The sequence below is a fragment of the Sus scrofa genome, chromosome 10 (genome assembly GCF_054392235.1).
Source record: "Sus scrofa isolate SSC_HxYL_T2T_F1_AM1 chromosome 10, Sscrofa_HxYL_maternal_Yorkshire_Landrace_v2.0, whole genome shotgun sequence".
NCBI lineage: Eukaryota > Metazoa > Chordata > Mammalia > Artiodactyla > Suidae > Sus > Sus scrofa.
In genome coordinates this window covers 78,901,405-78,919,187 of record NC_139392.1, presented here as the reverse complement: position 1 = coordinate 78,919,187, position 17,783 = coordinate 78,901,405, and the positions used below count along the sequence as shown (strand labels likewise).

Below are 17,783 nucleotides of genomic sequence, written 5' to 3'. Positions count from 1 at the left end.
AAAGAAGCTGCTTCTCGGGCTTCTGAGCACGGGAGACAGCCAGAGCGCATTTTCCCCAAGGCCAAGCTGAGGAGCAGAACCGCAAAACCAGTCATTCTGGAGCCTGGAAACTTAAGGAGTCAGTTAGTCCTCCCCAAGAGGACGTGTGTTGTGGTTTTTTTGCAGCAACATGGATGGACCTAGAAATTATCATGCTAAGTGAAGTCAGCCAGACAGTGAGACATCACCATCAAATGCTATCACTTACATGTGGAAATTTAAAAAAACAACACAATGAACTTCACTGCAGAACAGATACTGACTCACGGACTTTGAAAAACTTCCGGTTTCCAAATGAGGCAGGCTGTGAGGTGGGGGCGGATGTGCTGGGGGTTTGGGTTGGAAATGCTATAAAATTTGGTTGTAATGATTACTGTGCAACTATAAATGTAATTGAGTAATAAAAATGCTATAAAAAAGACAATGTTATTGTGCGTTGATACACTACAAGGGAATTGTATTAAAATATTCTTAATGAAAAAAAAAAAAAAAAAAAGAAGAAACTTAAGGAGTCAGGGCAGGCTTGTAAAAGACACACAAACACCCTAGACACCAGGGAATATGAGAGACTGAGACGGCGATGTGGGGCTGGAGGGGGATTACTCAGAACATTCAAGAAAAGAGGAATTATGTTTCTGCTTATTTAGATCCATGTCCATTTTTTTTTTTTTTTTTTTTTTTTTTTTGCTTTTTAGGGCCACACCTGTGGCATATGGAGGTTCCCAGGCTAGGGGTCTAATCAGAGCTATAGCCACCGGCCTATGCCAGAGCCACCACAATGCCACATCCAAGCTGCATCTGCGACCTACACCACAGCTCACAGCAATGCTGGATCCTTAACCCACTGGGCAAGGCCAGGGATTGAACCCACAACCTCATGTCTGCTAGTTGGATCCATTTCCACTGCACCACAAGGGGAACACCCCAATTTTTTTAAACTAAGGTCTTTGTGAATATATCAGCAAGGCTTCCATCACCATTTACACATGATTATCCCTGGAAACAAAACAATGACTGTGATTGTGTGTTTGGGAGTAGGGGATCCCAACCTGTGCATACAGGCATGCAAAATAAACTGTAAATACCAATGCTTCTATTTACGGTCCGATATGTGGGTTCCTGAAAAAGCTTTAGGTTGTGTATACACGCTGAAAATAGATTTTAGGCAGACCACTCAAAACCCGTGGAAGGCTTAAAAGACAAAATGCTAGAAGCCACACATCTCAGTCTTTACAACAGTTTCACTTCTAAGGCATATAGAAGGGACTTTAAAAACTGTGACGGTCACTCGATGGAAAGAATATAAGGAACGGGTGAGTTTGTACAGACTAGAACCAAATGCACAAAGACTAGACAGAACCATGAAATTAGTTCTTCCAGGACCTTGGACCTGGCCACCAAGGGAGGAGAAGAGCAAGGACAAGGGGGCCAGGTGTCCCACTGACCTAACGGTCTGCTACCCTGGGCCAGTCGCTGTTACCTGGAGGCATTACCCAAGGAAGACTGTAGGGACCAACTTCTCCCTCCTACACTAGCACTCCCCACTGACCCATCTTGTGCAAACTAAATTGCATTATGCAAACACGCATATAGCAGGAAAGCTACAAAATTACGATTTTCTTTCTTTTTTAGGGCTGTACCCTTGGCATATGGAAGTTCCCAGGATAAGCATTGAATTGGAACTACAGCTTATAGCCGACACCACAGCCACAGTCACAAGGGATCTGAGCCACATCTGTGACCTACACCACGGCTCCCAGCAACACTGGATTGCTGACCCACTGAGCGAGGCCAGGGTTCAAACCCTCATCCTCATGGATACTTGTCGGGTGTGTTTCCGCTGTGGCGCAATGGCAACTCCCCACATTTTCTAAAGTAGATTCAAACCTTTCTTTTCTTCTGTCCAGCCTAACACCCCAGCTGAAAGCTTCCTCCAAGACACCAACATTCAGCAACAGGACAGGAGACAGTGAGATGAACGAACTGAGCAGAGCAGGACAGCTGCTGGCACTCAGGGCACCTCTGCGTGCAGCAGACAACGAGCTTCCTTTGAGCAGGCCAATTACGAAAAAGGAGCCTGGTTCTGGCTACCCCAGCCCTTAGCTGGGGTGTGCGGGTGGCAATACTGATCTCAGCGCCCCTGTCCCTCCCTGCCAGGGGCCTCTATGCAGGTTACGTGATGGCCGTGCCACAAAGCCCCTCATGCTTGAATCCGTTCACACAGCATACCTCCTGCAACATGTGGGCTTGTTACCATCACAAACAGCTCTAAGCTCTGAATGTTAGGGTGTCCAGCCACTTGCAGATAGGATTCACATCCTCCATAACCAGGCCCCAAAGAGTCAATGCAGGCAGAAGGAATTTAAATAGGAGCATGCACTACAGAGTGGAAACAAACCAAACAGTAAAGAGAGAAGATGAGAAGCATGGCGCTACCTAAAAATGACACAGGCTCTTGCTGCTTTTGTCTGTGCTGCTTACCTTGCCTACAGCCATTTTCTCCAGCGTCTTTACCAAGTTAATTCAACTCATTCTTCAAGATCCAACTCAAATAGCACTAACTCTCCCTGGGCAGTTTATGGATCCTCTGTTGTCTGTAGTTCGGGGCCCACAAGCTGGGGAGAGGGGTCCCCGCCCAGAAGGATTCCGAGGCTTGTGAACCTTCATGGCCCCTTGACCCAGGGGCCACCCAGCAGTCAGCCTCTGCTGCTGGAGACCCTGCGGCCACAGCCGGTGGATCTGATGGCCGCTGACTCTCTTTTTCGGTCTCTCCTTCTTCTCACTCTTAAAAAATGTGACATCAGAATGCAGAGTAGTTAAAATGCCATCTGAATGGACCTGGACCTAGGGACAAAGAAGCTCAGGAGCCGGGTGGGGTCCATGGGCACAAGGCAGCAGAGAAAAGACAATAACCTTAGAGAAAAGGTTCCCGGCAGGTGATGCAAAGAGTAGAGAGAAAGTGAAGACAGTGCTGTGGCTCCTGGTTTCTGCGTGGCTCCCAGTGCACGTCTGTTCCAGGAGTTACTCCATCACGCCTCCCTGTTTTTCCCTTTACCTAACCCACGTGCGTGACTGTCATTTACAACCAACTAAACCTTGGAGGCAGTTCCGTTAATTCATCAATTTAGCACCTTGTTTACTTAGTTATATGCCTATATTCCCAAGAGGAATAGGAATTCCTTACAAGCAAAAAACAAACCAAAAAACCTAAACCAATGGCAGGTTTTGGTAGCGGAACTTTAGACAGGAAAATAACATTTTTTAACAAAATAAAGTACATGTTAGTTATAACTAGACCATTATCCCAGGAATCTATTTAGATCAAGGACATCAAAGGCTGAATTTATTCATCAAATGCTGGATTTACCTATCAAGAGTAATGTTTAACATTTGTGAGTTACCTAAGTGCAGATAATACAGACTCTTTTCGGCTAACAGCCCCAAAGAACCATTAACGTAAGGGAGAACATGAATGGAAGAAAAACAGGTACCAAACTCGAAAACCTGGGGAGTTCCTGGTGTGGCGAAGTGGAAACAAATCCGACTAGGAATCATGAAGTTGCAGGTTCGATCCCTGGCCTCGCTCTTAAGGATCTGGTCTTGCTGTGAGCTGTGGTATAGCTTGCAGACACAGCTCAGATCCTGTGTGGCTGTGGCAAAGGCCGGCAGCTGTAGGTCTGATTTGACCCCTAGCCTGGGAACCTCCATATGCTGTGGGTGTGGCCCTAAAAAGCAGAAGAAAAAAAAAACCAAAAACAAAAACTAAAAAACCTGGGATCGCCCTTGATTCCTTCCTATCTGTTCCCCACGTAGCTTCCAAATCCAGTGGATTCAACCTCCCAGACGCTCTCTCTGCCACCACAGAACTGCTCTGGTCGCCTCTTGCCTGGAGGACATCCATGGCTTTCTCAGAGCCTCTGCTGGTTGGCCAGCATCCCATCCCTGGCCCATCCTGGGATGGTGGCCACAGAGACAAGAACCACCACGGACGCTGGCTTCTCCCTCTCCTGTCGTTCACCTGTCACTCCCTCTCCTTAGACACTGTGGTGCCAATGTCCATTTGCAAGGGTGTGAAAATAATTCAGATCAACTCCGTCACTGACGGTAACTAAACATCCTGAATGAAATATGCTTTTTAACTTTTTTTTTTTTCTGCTTTTTTAGGGCCGCGCCCATGGCATATGGAAGTTCCCAGGCTAGGTGTCAAATCAGAACTGTAGCTGCCAGCCTACACCGCAGCCACAGCAATGCCAGATCCTTAACCCACTGAGCGGGACCAGGGATCGAACCCAGATCTTCATGGGTACTAGTTGGGTTCATTTCTGCTGAGCCACAACAGGAACTCCTTAAACATCTCCTTAAAGGCATCAGAGCACTTGAAGGGACAAGAGTTAATTTGCCAAAATTTGAGTGAAAGTGGGATGTGAGAGCAGGCAGCTCCCCCCCGGAAGCCACTTCATTCCGAGGACTCTGAGGGTCCTGTGAGCTGAAAAGAACCAAAGTCAGAGCCTAGAGCCTACCCAAGGTAGGGACCTAATAGGAAACCCTTTCTCTATAAGGCTAGGACCCAAAAGGGTCACTCCTCCTCTGAGTAAAGGTGAACCCAAAATAAAATCATTCCACCCGCAGGGGACTGGAGCCCCCATTTCCATCACCAGCCAGGTCAAAACCTTCTGAAACCTTCCGAGCTGTGAGTTCAGTTTACAATGAATGGCCTTGGTCTCCAGTGTCTTGAGCCACGGGCAACGGGAAACAACCTTCTCTAGAGGGACACACTTTCACCCTAAGACACAAAAATCCTCCCCAAATAATTGTCCAAGGGACATGAGCGGCTCAGAGCCAAAGTAACCAAGCAAACATGGGAATGAGGCACTGTGACCAAGACACACGACTCAAGAAGTAGAAAGAGACCCAGAAAGATCCAAGTCACGGGGTCATCACTCTGCTAGAATGTTTGAAGAATCATGAGTTTAATTACCTTAGGGCACGCTTCTCAACACTAGAACTTTGGGAGGGAGGCAGGCCCAAAGCCATCAAAAGACTCCAGAAAGAACTTCCCATGGTGGTGCAGCAGAAAAGAATCTGACTAGGAACCATGAGGTTGCGGGTTCGATCCCTGGCCTTGCTCAGTGGGTTGGAGATCTGGCGTTGCCGTGAGCTGTGGTGTGAGGCTCGGATCCTGCATTGCTGTGGCACTGGTGTAGGCCGGTAGCTGTAGCTCCGATTGGACCCCTAGCCTGGGAATCTCCATATGCTACAGGTGTGGCCCTAAAAAAAAAAACAACAGAATAAACCAGAAACAACACTGCAGTGCCACGCTTCTATAAAACAACGTCTCAGATTGTTCAGAAATGTTTTCCTGACCCGCACACCATTGACCTGGTGACGTTCTACTCAAGAAGCTGTTTACTCTCGGGACCTCCTCTGCCATGTTCACGAGGCAAAGTTCTCAAGGGCGGTTGTGGACATAAGCTCTTGATTTGTCACCAGCTCGCGGTTACCCCACAGCTCTTATCACCAGCTTGCAGCAGGTTCTCCTCCGCTCTCCCAGGGGTTGCACAAACCGCTCAGCAAAATGCTCTAAACGCTCTGCTCAATCCAAGCACAAATAAAGCTCACTGTACAGTTCCGGGTGGACGGGCTCCCGGCACAGCCCTGGAGCCCTCAGTGGCTCCACTCGTTTGTTCAGACACATCTATTGGGCGCCTACTGCATACAAGCACCATCCTGGGGGTGGGGAGGTGGCAGTAAATTAGACCTCGCCTCAGCTGCCAGGGAACAGAACTTAACAGGGCTGAACAGCCGGGAGAGCTAAATAATAAACTTGTAAACAATGCTGTGTCCGATGGTGTCGAGTGACACGGAGAAAATAAGAGTCAGGGGAGAGCGGACAGGCTGCCTTGGATGAGGTCAGGAGGTTATCAGGGACGGCAAGCCTTTGGTTGAGAAAGGAAAAATGACCGGCTAGGGGCCCTCCAGGCAAAGACCTGGGGGGAGAACATTCCAGACAAGAGGAAGGTACATGCAGAGGCACTGGGGCTGCTCTGAGCTGGTCCAGTTTAAGGAGGAGAAAAAGACTCATGTGGCTGGAAGGGAGAAGGCACAGAGGGAACTGGGGCCAGGCTGGTTAAGACCTCCAAGCCACGGAAAAGAGTTTGGGGTTTTTTGGTTCTGTTTTTTTCCTCTTCAAGTTCATTTTTTTTTTAATTGACGTGTAGTCGATTTACAATGTTGTGTTTCGGGTGTACAGCAAAATGATACAGGGAAGCTTCTGGAAGGTTTTCACTGAAGAAGTGACAAGATATCGTGTACATTTCAAAAAGCCCAGGCCAAGGCGACCATAGACAGACCTGGGGGATCCTGGCTGCCCCGTCCTCGAGGAAGAGGATTCGTGCACAGATTCGGGATTCAGACATGGGAGTCGGGAGGGAGGGAGGGGAGAGGAAGAGAGAAGATCAAGGTTGGTTCCTGGGTTTGGGGCTTGAGCATCTGGGTACACGGTGACCTGCTGACTGAGATGAGGAAGAAACAGGCTCAGGGCACGGCTGGAGGTGGGGCTGGGCAGGGAGGAAACCACAGGTTCTGGTGGGGACACATCTGCGGTGCCCGTTAGGATCTCAAGTGGAGATATTGATTAAGAAATCGAAAACAGGAGTTCCCATTGTGGCTCAGTGGTTAATGAACCCAACAAGTATCCATGAGGATGCAGGTTCAATCCCTGGCCTTGCTCAGTGGGTTAGGATCTGGTGCTGCCATGAGCTGTGGTGTAGGTTGCAGATGTGGCTTGGATCCTTCGTTGCTATGGCTGTGGTATAGGCCGGCAGCGATAGCTCCAATTCAACCTCTAACCTGGGAACTTCCATATGCTGCAGGTGTAGCCCTAAAAACCAAAAAAAAAAAAAAAAAAGGGTGGCCCCTAGACCTGAAAACATGACTGGTGCTGTGGACAGGAACAGCTTCCTCAGAAGAATAAGGATGAAAGTGGCAGGTCAGGGGGACAACAGGATACAGCAGCTTTAGACAAGGCTTCTCAACATTTTTTGCTATCTCAAGGAACAGAGAAGCAGCGTGGATGCTAATGTGAGAGACAAGACATCAAAGGACGGTTCTGGTGGTCATGGCTGTTCATTCTGTTTCCGAGACGGGAGGTCCCAGAGCAGGCAGTGCCGTCCAGTCCAAAGTGATGCAACAGATGGAAAAAGTCTATTTCTCCAACTTGGTGGCCACCACCCACCGGTGGCTACTGAGCATTTATTGATAGCGAAATCTGAATCTTTATGGCACAGTGGGTTAAGAATCCAACTGCAGTGGCTCGGGTCACTGCATAGGCAGAGGGTTGATCCCCGGCCCGGCACAGTGGCTTAAAGGATCTAGCACTGCTGCTGCTACAGCTGCAGCACTGGTTGCAGCTGTAGCTCAGATTCAAACTGTGGCCCAGCACTGTCACAGGCCACAGGTGTGGCTATTAAAAAAAAAAAAAAGATTTTATTTTAATTAATTAGGATTTAAAATTTAAATATAGCCACGTGCGACTAGTAACTACCAAACTGGACAGTGCAGCCCTCCAGCACATCTGCAGGATGATGGATTCAGCATCCCAAAGTTAGTGGATTGGGTAGTAGGGAGGGTGGGAAGGGATGATTTCTCTTTGTTCCATGCTTTCTAAAGCGTTCAAGGTCATCAGCTGGGGGTGGAGTGGGGCCAAGAGGCAAAACACTAGCGGGAAGTTTAAGGAGGGAGAAAGGTAAGAAATAGTTTCGAAAAGCAGAGAACCCACTTGGGGGGAATAGTGAAATTTCAGTGTTGAGTACCCCTTGAGATTTATGGTAAATGCTAAAGTAGCCCTTGTCAGAACTACTAAGGTTTTTCACTGGCGAACATCAGTGTGAACCTGTTAAAATCTGGCCTCCAACTACCTTTTCCACCATCTCCTAACACGGCCCATCATGTACCTCTGCGGTTTTCAATCTCGACTGCGGAATCCCTTTTTCCTTGTATACCTACAGTACAAACTCAGGGCCCCAATTTTAAAAAGGTGATGATGATGACGACGACGATGAGAACAAAAACAAGCTGTTCTGCCTAAGGCTAAGTAAGGCAGGGGCTAAATTCTCCCACCAGCCTCAGAGGCACCTCCAGGAAACCCCAGGGTTTGAAACCAAAGATCTACCCCAGAGAGGGTAGATCCCTTCTCAAATGGGAAGGTACTTACAAATCACCTGTCTTACTAAAAGGCACATTCTGCCCCAGAAAGTCTGCAGAGAGGCCCACACTTCTGCATTTCTAACAGGCTCCTGGGTACCAAGGATGTGTGGATTATACTGAGTGAGTGGCAAGGCCCGAGGCCACAGCCACAGCAGACCCCTCAGCATCATCCATTCGGACTGCTTCCTTTTGCTGGTGCCGCACACACCCTTCCTGGCCTTCTCCAGCTGGGAGATTCTATTCCACCTTCAAGGCCTTCTCAATATCAGCTCCTCCTGAACCTTCTCCAAGAGGCCTGGGCAGAAGTAATCTTGATCCAGCCTCCAGCCCCACCCCCCAGCACGCTCCCCCGTCTCACTCTGAGCATGAACTTCCCTGCAGTTTCCTAAACATGCCAAGTCAGCACCAGCCTCAGGGCCTTTGCACTAGCTGTTCCTTCTGCCCCAAATGCCCTTTCCTCAGACATCCTCATGCCCAACCCTTCATCTCCTTCATCTCTTTACTCAAATATCTTCTTCCTAAATTTATACTCTGACTCCCCTGTGCGACACCCTCCACCCCAGCATTCCTGATACTCTAGTTGTCTATACACAGGTCTATGTGTATGCTTCCCCTGCAGTTGCAAGCAATTTGACAGTGGAGTCTACAATATATTCATTCTGCATCCCGGGCATCTTGCACAGTGCCTCTCATGTTAAAAAAAAAAAAAAAAAAGGTGAAATGTCAAATCTATAGCTGACATAACTTGCAACTAATGAATGTGATTTAAATTTTTGACACCTCAAACAACCTGATCACTAGCACAGGCATTAAAGAACAAAAAAGAACATTATAACAAAATACAGATGCTAAAGCAAGGGCACAAAGGATGCCAAGCCCCATAAAGATGTTTCATCTGTAAACCAAAGTAATGGAACAACTAATTTAATAGGCGCTCTAGTAATTTTCCATGTTTTGTCATTTAAAACACTTTACAAATAATAATAATAAAGCTAACATGTATTAATAACTTGCCATGTGCTAGCAACTCTTCAGGCATCTTCCAAGTACCAATTTATTTAATCCACATAACAATCCCCATAATAGATGCTATTATCATCTCTTTTTACAAAGAAGGAACTGAGATCAAATGACTTGCCCAAGGTCATACAGCCAACCAGACAGTGTGGCTTCAGAGCTTGAACTCCTGACCACTGCAGACAGGTGAAAAACCATGCTAACTTTGAATAGCTGGGTAGGTTACTGTTTTAAAACTCCCTACAAGATTTTCAATAAATTATAAATATGCCCTCCTCCTATATACTTGGTATATAAGAAGGTTTTGTTTTTTTTTTTTTTCTGTAAAGGAAAAACTGTTTTCAGTTTTCAGTTAATATTTTGTCAAAGTTTTAATTTTTTTCCCCACACATGTGGCTTGCAGAAGTTCCCAGGCCAGGGAAAGAACGCACACCACAGCAGTGACTTGTGCCATAGCAGTGACAATACCAGATCCTAAACCCATGGAGCCACCAGGGAACTCCCATGTCAAAGCTTTTAAGATGAAGGAAAGGAACGAAATGACCTCTAAGAAATAAAAAGTTCCTGGGCCTGGCCTAGGCAGCACAGTTTCAGGGTTAAGGGTAACAGTTTGAAATCTACCACCTACTAGCACTGTGATCTCAGCAGGCAGTTAATTCAGCCTATGTTTCTGCCAGGCACTACACTTTCCGGGCTGCTGTGTGCTCTCCCCATTTCCCACCCCACACCATCTCCAACTTATTCTTGCAAGGGTTCTTAATTGGGTTCCACAAACTCCCAAGGGGTCCATGGATAGAATTCAGGGGATTTGTGAACCGAGTATGTATCCTACATAAGGAAACAAACCTGGTTAGGTTGGTAGAGGGGAGAAGACATGAAGTCAAGGAAAATACCTAGGTTTTCCTAAATAAAATGGCATCTTTCATCTCCCTGCTACTTCTAACCTTCTAAAGAGAAGCTGCCTTACTTCTACTCATTTGCTCCAAAAATCTTTAAGCTCATGTGCACACACACACACGCACACACGCACACACACACACACACACACACACACGCTCCTACGTCCCAATCAACCACTGTCTTAAAAAAGTACATCCACGAATACTGTGATCTCTGGAGCATCTAATTCTGCCAACCGCAAAGCCACGTGTCCCAGGTGTTCCCCCTTCTCCCTCAGCTCCAATTTACCCCACGGTTTCAACCACCAACCCTGCGTGGACAACCGTCAATTCTCCATCCCAGACCTACCCATCTCCTGAGCTCCGAAGCAACCTCACAACACCCCGAGGCGGGCACCATCCTTAGAAAGTCCACTGGCAATTCAACACTCCTCAAATCAAAAATCTTTGTATCCTTTGTTCAACACACAGCTCCTTCCCCTTCCTTTTCTCACTCGACCACAGGGTCACCATTCTTCCAAGGATTCATCACCTGCTGTCAGGGGACAGATCCTCAACATTTCTCCTTATTTTTAATGATATTCCTTCTACAGTGTTGCTACTCAACGTGTGGGCCCCTGGACCAGCAATGTCACATCAGCTGAAAGTGTGACAAAAGCAGAATCTCAGGACTCACCCCAGACCTGATGAGTCAGAATCTGCATTTTATTTATTTTTTCATCCTTTTTTTATCTTTTTAGGGCTGCACCCACAGCATAAGGAAGTTCCCAGGCTAGGGGCGGCATCGGAGCTGCAGCAGCCGGCCTAAGCCATGCCACAGCAACGTGGGATCCGAGCCATGTCTACGACCTACACCACAGCTCAGGGCAACGCTAGATCCCCAACCCACTGATCGAGGCCAGGGATCAAACCTGCGTCCTCATGGATAAACCCTGGTCAGGTTTATTATCACTGAGCCATGATGGGAACGCCAGAATCTAAACGCCATTTTAAAATGTCCCCAAGTGATTCAAACACACATTAAATTTTGAGACGTGCTTATCGTGCCCTTATCACGATACCAGCCTAACAGCATCTGAATTGGTTCATTTTTATGTGCCAATTACAGTGCTCTGACTCGATCCTCAAAACAATCCTGCGAGGCAGTCATCATCATCCCCATTTTAAGAATGAGTAACTGAGGTTCAAGTGGATAAATCATCTATCTGCCCAAAGAGCCCACCAATGAGGGGCACAGGATTTGAACCTAATCTGTCCCGACCACAAGCCATTTGGCCCAATTGCACTAATTCGCTTAAATTCTAAAATCTGTATTTCCAAGGGTGTGCTGGCCGTATTAATTACTCCGGTTGACTGCATTTTCTAATCAACATAAGGGAGATTTTGTTTATTACAATTACTGCTGAAAAATCTTTCCAAAGATACAGCAGACAATCCTGTCATAGAATGAGAAAGCGTTGTCTTGCCATCGGAATCATTCTGATTATTCAAGTTCACTCTAAGGTAGCCAATCAATGGAGAAGAAAATGTATTCTGTTCTTGGGATATAATCCTAAGTTTTAGGGGGTATAAAAATATTTCCCTAATAATAAACTCTGTGGTGTGTGTGTGTGTGTATATACACATGTGCTTGGCATTCTTCAAAGTAAAGAAAAAAAGTTGTGTAAGACTAGTTCTTTTTTTTTTTTTTTTTGGTCTTTTTTTGCCTTTTCTAGGGCTGCTTCCATGGCATATGGAGGTTCCCAGGCTAGAGGTCTAATCAGAGCTGTAGCCGCTGGTCTATGCCAGAGCCACAGCAATGCTGGATCCTTAACCCACTGAGCAAGGCCAGGGATCAAACCCACAACCTCATGGTTCCTAGTCAGATTCGTTAACCACTGCACCACGACGGGAACTCCAAGACTAGTTCTTAAATGAGTGGTTATCTTGGGTTGAATTCACTGAGTTTCATCTAAAATCTAGCTCATTATTATTTTAATTTAATTGCCTCATTATATTCCATTCAGTCAATATTTCATAGTCCTTCATTGCATTTTTACACCCTAGTTTCCTTCTTTAATCTTTTCCAGTGCCCATACATAAACCTATCATCTATTTCTCCAACATTATTTCAAGTCCCAGACCTTGTTGAGAAGATAATAAAAGCTACGAATGCTCAAGTCAGAAAACCATGTATTTGCCAAACACACAAAACAGGGCACATGGGCACCAAGACAATCAGCCAGCTCTTATACCAGGACAGGCACCTCTGCTCCCAGGCATCAGGCCCAGTGGGCAAGAGCAGCCACCTTTTCATAGCAGCTTGGTCCAGGGAGATGCCAGGACCAGTGAGGAAGGTGGACCAGTCAGAATCCCTCCATGGGATTTCTACAACTGAATCAGAGACAGAAAGCCCCTTTGGAAGGATGTGAAAAATGCGAAATTCAGGAAGCACTAGCTCCCTGCCCTGGGGCAGGGGGTGGGGTGGGTGGGGGAGCAGACAGTTACAAGCAAGCAATAGAAGAGGCCCAACTGCACCCAAGCACCTGGTTCCAATTATCCCCGAAGCCCAGCGCACTGCTGCTCCCCCGGGTTGCTTACCTTCCCTCCACACTGACCTCCAAAAGCCTCCTAATATTTACAAATTGGCCTGTGCTCATCCACGTTTCCACCGCTCCCAACCAAAAGACTGACATTAATATTGGTTACTTATAAATACTACATTTGTTTTAAACCAACTATATGTCCTTTAAATTTTTCCTATACAAAGGTCTTCCTTTAGATATTTAAGTAGGCTTTTAAATACACATTACTAAAAGGCTCCCGGTTCAGTCTGCATAAAACTCTTCTTGAACATCTATTTAAAACAAGCCTTGACTCCTATCATTCTACATGCTCCACACACTATTAAAATACAATTCTAAGAAGCTAACTGCTGGATCATTTTTAGTTTAATTCCAAATGTAACAAGACAAAACTGCCTTCTTAAGTCATCTTTTCCTTTATGTATTCAATTATAGTCCTTGCTTAAAATACTTAAAATAAAAATTGGCAGTGATCCATTCACGGATGGGTATTTTAAGTCAGAAAGCAGTAACATATCAAATTAACCACACAAACTCAAGCTTATTCTTGTCATTGAGAATTACCACCACAATGGACTTGAAATTTTCCACCTTAATTGCAAGTTTTTACATTTCAATCAAATAGACTAGGACTTAACAGACGACAATGCAGCCCAACTACAATCTGTCCAACAAACTGAGTTCACACGTGTCCTGCGATCACCGAGATTACCACAGATTTCCTTGCCACTAGCCACGGCCTTGCAAATTCCCTGAGGGCAGCTGCATTTGCAAGGTTGTAACAGTAATGCAACTTTTGTTATATTCTATCACTATTCCTAGTCTGGGGAGCCTAACTTAATGCTAGAAACTTAGTCAACTGTAAAAGTAATGAATCTGGAAGTTAGGAAAAAAAATTAGAAATTTTTCAGTCCGATTACTTCACAGATGCAAATATCGATGCAAAAATAGTTAATGGGCCCCAAAGCCAACAAAATTAGAGAAAGAATTAGAACCCAGATCCAACGAGGGTTTTACTGCAGTGTGTAGAAGATTCCCAGTCTTAGAAGAAGCCTATATGATACTCTATGTAGCAAATGACTACTACAGATCTCCTTTAGTGCTTCAAATAAATGGTTGCTTCTAAATGTCCTAAGACAAACCGAAAAGAACTTTAAAAGCAAGAAATGGCTATGTTCACGACAAATCTTTTCCCATCAGTCCTGAACACATCAGAAATACATGGAAAGACGGGCTAAAAAGAGCTCTTCCTTTTCTGCTAGGCTTTCTCAACCATCTCCATTCATACACAATACGATGCTTCCTCCTTAATAATGCTGACAAATTTATTCTCATATCATACTATAGACTTTGGTGCACACAAGGTCATATGAAAACATCTAAGACTTTGTCACTAAAATGAAACCAACCAGAAATGCATGGCATCTAAGTGCTTAGATTTCATCTTTACATACACTTCCTTTTTTTCTCAAAAATAATAAAGAAAATAGACATTTTTAAAAAGAAGGATGCTGAAACAGACCTTTCTTAGGTCAACTCAGAGCTCTCAAAGAGATTCCGACAAAAATATGAGGGGCGTACAGAGGCTGGCACTATGTGTCTGATATGTATTTGTTGAATGAGTAACGTGGTTATATTGCAAGTATGGAAGCATGAGTCCTCTGAATAACTAAGAATTGCTACCTTTTTTGAAAGCAAAAGAAAACGCAGTACCTACAAATCACATTATTTTTATAAGTTTTAAGTACTTTCAAAAGCATTTCCAATTAGCAAGGAACTCTAAAACAAATGTAGCAATTCAAAAGTAGAAAGCAGCAACAGAAGTGGGTACAGTAAAACACACGCAATTACAAGGCTTTCTAAAGTAAACTGGAGTTCCAACTAATTCCCAGAGAGCACACTCTCTCGGTGGCAATATTATCACCACTGCTTTACTAGATTAAACCCTCAGACACAAACACTCCCCTGACCAGAACTTCAAAGGAGATAAAAGCACCCATATATGCAGAACTAACAACATTAATTTTTCAAAAAGTAAATAACGTAATAACAAAAAAGCTGAACAGATTCAGAAACAAAACTCTGAACTGTACACTTATTACATAGGAAAAATAACATTTTATTTACTGTAATAAAACTTAGGGGAGTTTTGGTGCAGTAACATTTTCTGTTGCAAAAGCTTACATTCCTAATTGCTAAAGAAGTTATTAGCAAGTTAACATGAACTTCAATGGATCAGGCATTAGGCTGAAAGAAATAATCATTCTTCGACTTTCTACAGTCATTCCTTGCAAATACAATCAATCCTGCTACAGTTTCACCTTCCCCCCCCCCCCCCACTCAGCTTGGGAAAGAAGAAAAAAAAAATACATACAATGCTTTTGAATCATTTAAACTAACTTCCTTAAACTGAGAATGTTCTTTTAAAAAACAAAAAACATGGTTTTCTGTCATTTCTATTATGCTGAAAAGGGCCCACAGACACCCATGCAAATCAAAAGTAAGGCAGGCAAGCTTATACTTTTCCTCAGACGCTGACTGCAGTGAGTAAGGTCATGGTCAAAATGCACAGGCTCATTTAAACTTTCATGGCTCAGCCAACAGCTCCTATCAGGTTTCCTGATCCTAAGGAGATTAAAACTGCAAGAGTTTCTCCCGGTAAGGTCGGCAGGAGGCTATTTCGGACCCTCAAACCGCAGTCCGCAGAGCCCGCAGCCGCGCATCTTCAGCACCTCTGGCTGTGTGTGTTAGGCTAACCTTTCCAAGCGTCCTCTCCAACCTTTGAAACAAACCCCCCAAACGGATGCAATCAACTCAAGACCGCCTTCCATCGCTCCCGGCGAGACCTACCCCCAACCCCCGCTCCCGAAGTCATCCCCAGGCCGCCTTCCGCAGTCGGGGACTTCGGCCTGGCTCCCCAAGGTGGGGGAGGAGGTGTGGGGAGCAAGACTCCCCGCCAAGCAGCTCTTCAGCAGGCAGAGCGGCAGTGCGATGCGGGAGAGGAGCAGAGGAAGATGCTAAACCCCAGTGCCATATTTACACTGGCTTTTTCTTTGCCAAAAAGATTTCTTGTGTCCAAGAATATCGCCTTTAAAGGTAAAAAAAAAAAAAAAAAAAAAAGGACCTAAGCACCAAGCCGCTGCCCAAGCTCCCCGATCTCCAGTATTCTCACCCCTGTCCCCCGTGCGGGGTTGCCGCCAGGCGCTCCCTAGCCTCGGACAGGTACACCTGCAGAATCACGGAGGATCGGGCCGCCCCCGCAGAGGAAGCGATCGCCAGGACTCCGACCCCAGCAGCCCCCGCTGGGGTGATAGCCCAGGCGGAGTCGTGCCCCGCACAAACTTCCCAGTTCCTGGGCTCCGGGGACAGATCCGCCAGCGAGCGGACGGACGGACTGGGGGCGACAATGGTACCGGCCGCAGAGCTCAAAATGCAGATGGGACCCTTGTCCTACATCCAGCCCTAGGTCCAAAGGGGATCCAAGTGGCGCCCGGGCGGCCCCCGAGGGGCTGGCGCGCTGCGCGGGGCTGCGGCCACCGAGGCGCTTCGGCTAGCGGGCAGCCCCAGAAGGCTAGCAGCCCGAAGGCTGGGGCCCCGCTCGGGCTCCCAGCCCCGCAGCAGCTGCAGCGGGAGGAGGAGGGGAGAGGGGAGGAAGAGGAGGAGGAGGAAAGGGACTGCGCGCCGCAGCCCGAGTCCTTACCGAGTGGTTTACCCCCCACATCAGGACGCTGAGCAGCGGATCGCTGGCCCGAAAGAGCTTCACTTTCTGCGCTACGAAGTGCTTCTTCTTCGTCTTGGTCTTGCTCGCCAGGACGGAGGACCCCAGGTTGCCGGGGGTCGCCATGGCCGCCGCCTCTGTCCCCTCCACCGCCGCGCTCCCGAGGCCGGGGACCCGCCCTCTCTACACGCCGGCCCGGGGAGGCAGCCGCATCCCCCCCCGGCGGCGGCCCCGGCGCTCTGTGTCCGCTGCGCCCACTGGCGCGCTCGCCCCGCTCCGCCCGCAGTGCCCGCTCGGCCCGGCTGGAGAGGGAGGCTGTGCTCGGCTCGCGCCCCGGCCGGGATCCCGCGCCCGCCGCGGCTCCGCGCTCAGCCCGCGGCTGGACCAGGCGCGCCGCGAGCGGCTTCCGCGTTGGGCGCCGGCGTCATGACGCAGGGGGCGGGCGGGCAGCAGCTGCGGCGCCGCCGGGCGGGGCGCGGGGCGCGGCCGCGGGACCGTTAAGCTGCGCCCTCGCGCTCCAGCTCCTGCCCGGGCTCCGCGGCCCGGGGGACGCCGGCGAGCTCGGGGCGGACGCTCCCCGCCGGCTGAGGAGGCCGCGGGGTGGGCATGCGGCGCAGGGAGCGTGAGGACTCCCGCAGGGCGTCCCCTTCTGCCCGGGAGAAAAAGAGGAAGGGGTGGAGGCAATGGGGAGGTCGGAGGAGAGGAGACCCCAGAGGCGGTGGTGAGGCTAAGGAAGGAGGCTCGGGGCACCGCCGCTCTCCGGTGCCAAGAATCGGGAGACCTAGAGAGATCTGAAACCCTGGTGGAGACCAGAGCTTCCCTAGCACCGGGGAAACGGACCTGGACACATTGTTGGCCTCCTCCCAAAGGAGCCCTGCAATGAATTTATTAATCCCTTTGTGCTTTTAACCATCGAGCCTTTTGAACCCTGAACTTGGGCCTTCCCACGCGCATGCAGAAGGGAGACGCTCACCCAACCCCCGGGACTGTCTTTCCCACCACAACTCACGGTCGCCAGGGACAGGACCCTGCATGCCTCATCCAGAGCCTTTGGTTTGGCCCAGAGAATCCTGCCCCAAATTGCACCTTCTACGTCAAATCCTCCGAGGTTTCCTACATCTCTTCTTTTTATCCGTTCCACTCACCTTCCACGGAAATCTTTCCATTGTCTTCATCCACGTACACCTAAATTTAGCCCTTCTGAATGCTAGGAACACCTGACTCACCTCAGGAAGCTGCCTTTCCAAGCATGTCTAAAAATCTGCTGTCCCTGTATCTTCTCCAGTAACCAGCATCCTGGTCTAGGCACTTACCCTATTCAGGCTACCCGGCAAGATTATA

At 47.7% G+C, this 17,783-nt stretch overlaps 1 protein-coding gene across 4 annotated transcripts in view; it reads right to left on the bottom strand.

Annotated features, from left to right (window-relative positions):
- Positions 1 to 16,873, bottom strand: part of PIP4K2A (phosphatidylinositol-5-phosphate 4-kinase type 2 alpha) — a 184,728-nt gene extending 167,855 nt beyond the window's left edge. For 2 of the 4 annotated variants that reach the window (XM_084978783.1, XM_013980257.3), the window contains exon 1: positions 16,425 to 16,873. In XM_084978783.1, the coding sequence (XP_084834909.1) occupies positions 16,425 to 16,568 (144 nt within the window). In that variant the 5' untranslated portion in view covers positions 16,569 to 16,873. 4 annotated transcript variants of the gene reach the window in all.
- Positions 16,874 to 17,783: the final 910 nt, after the last annotated feature.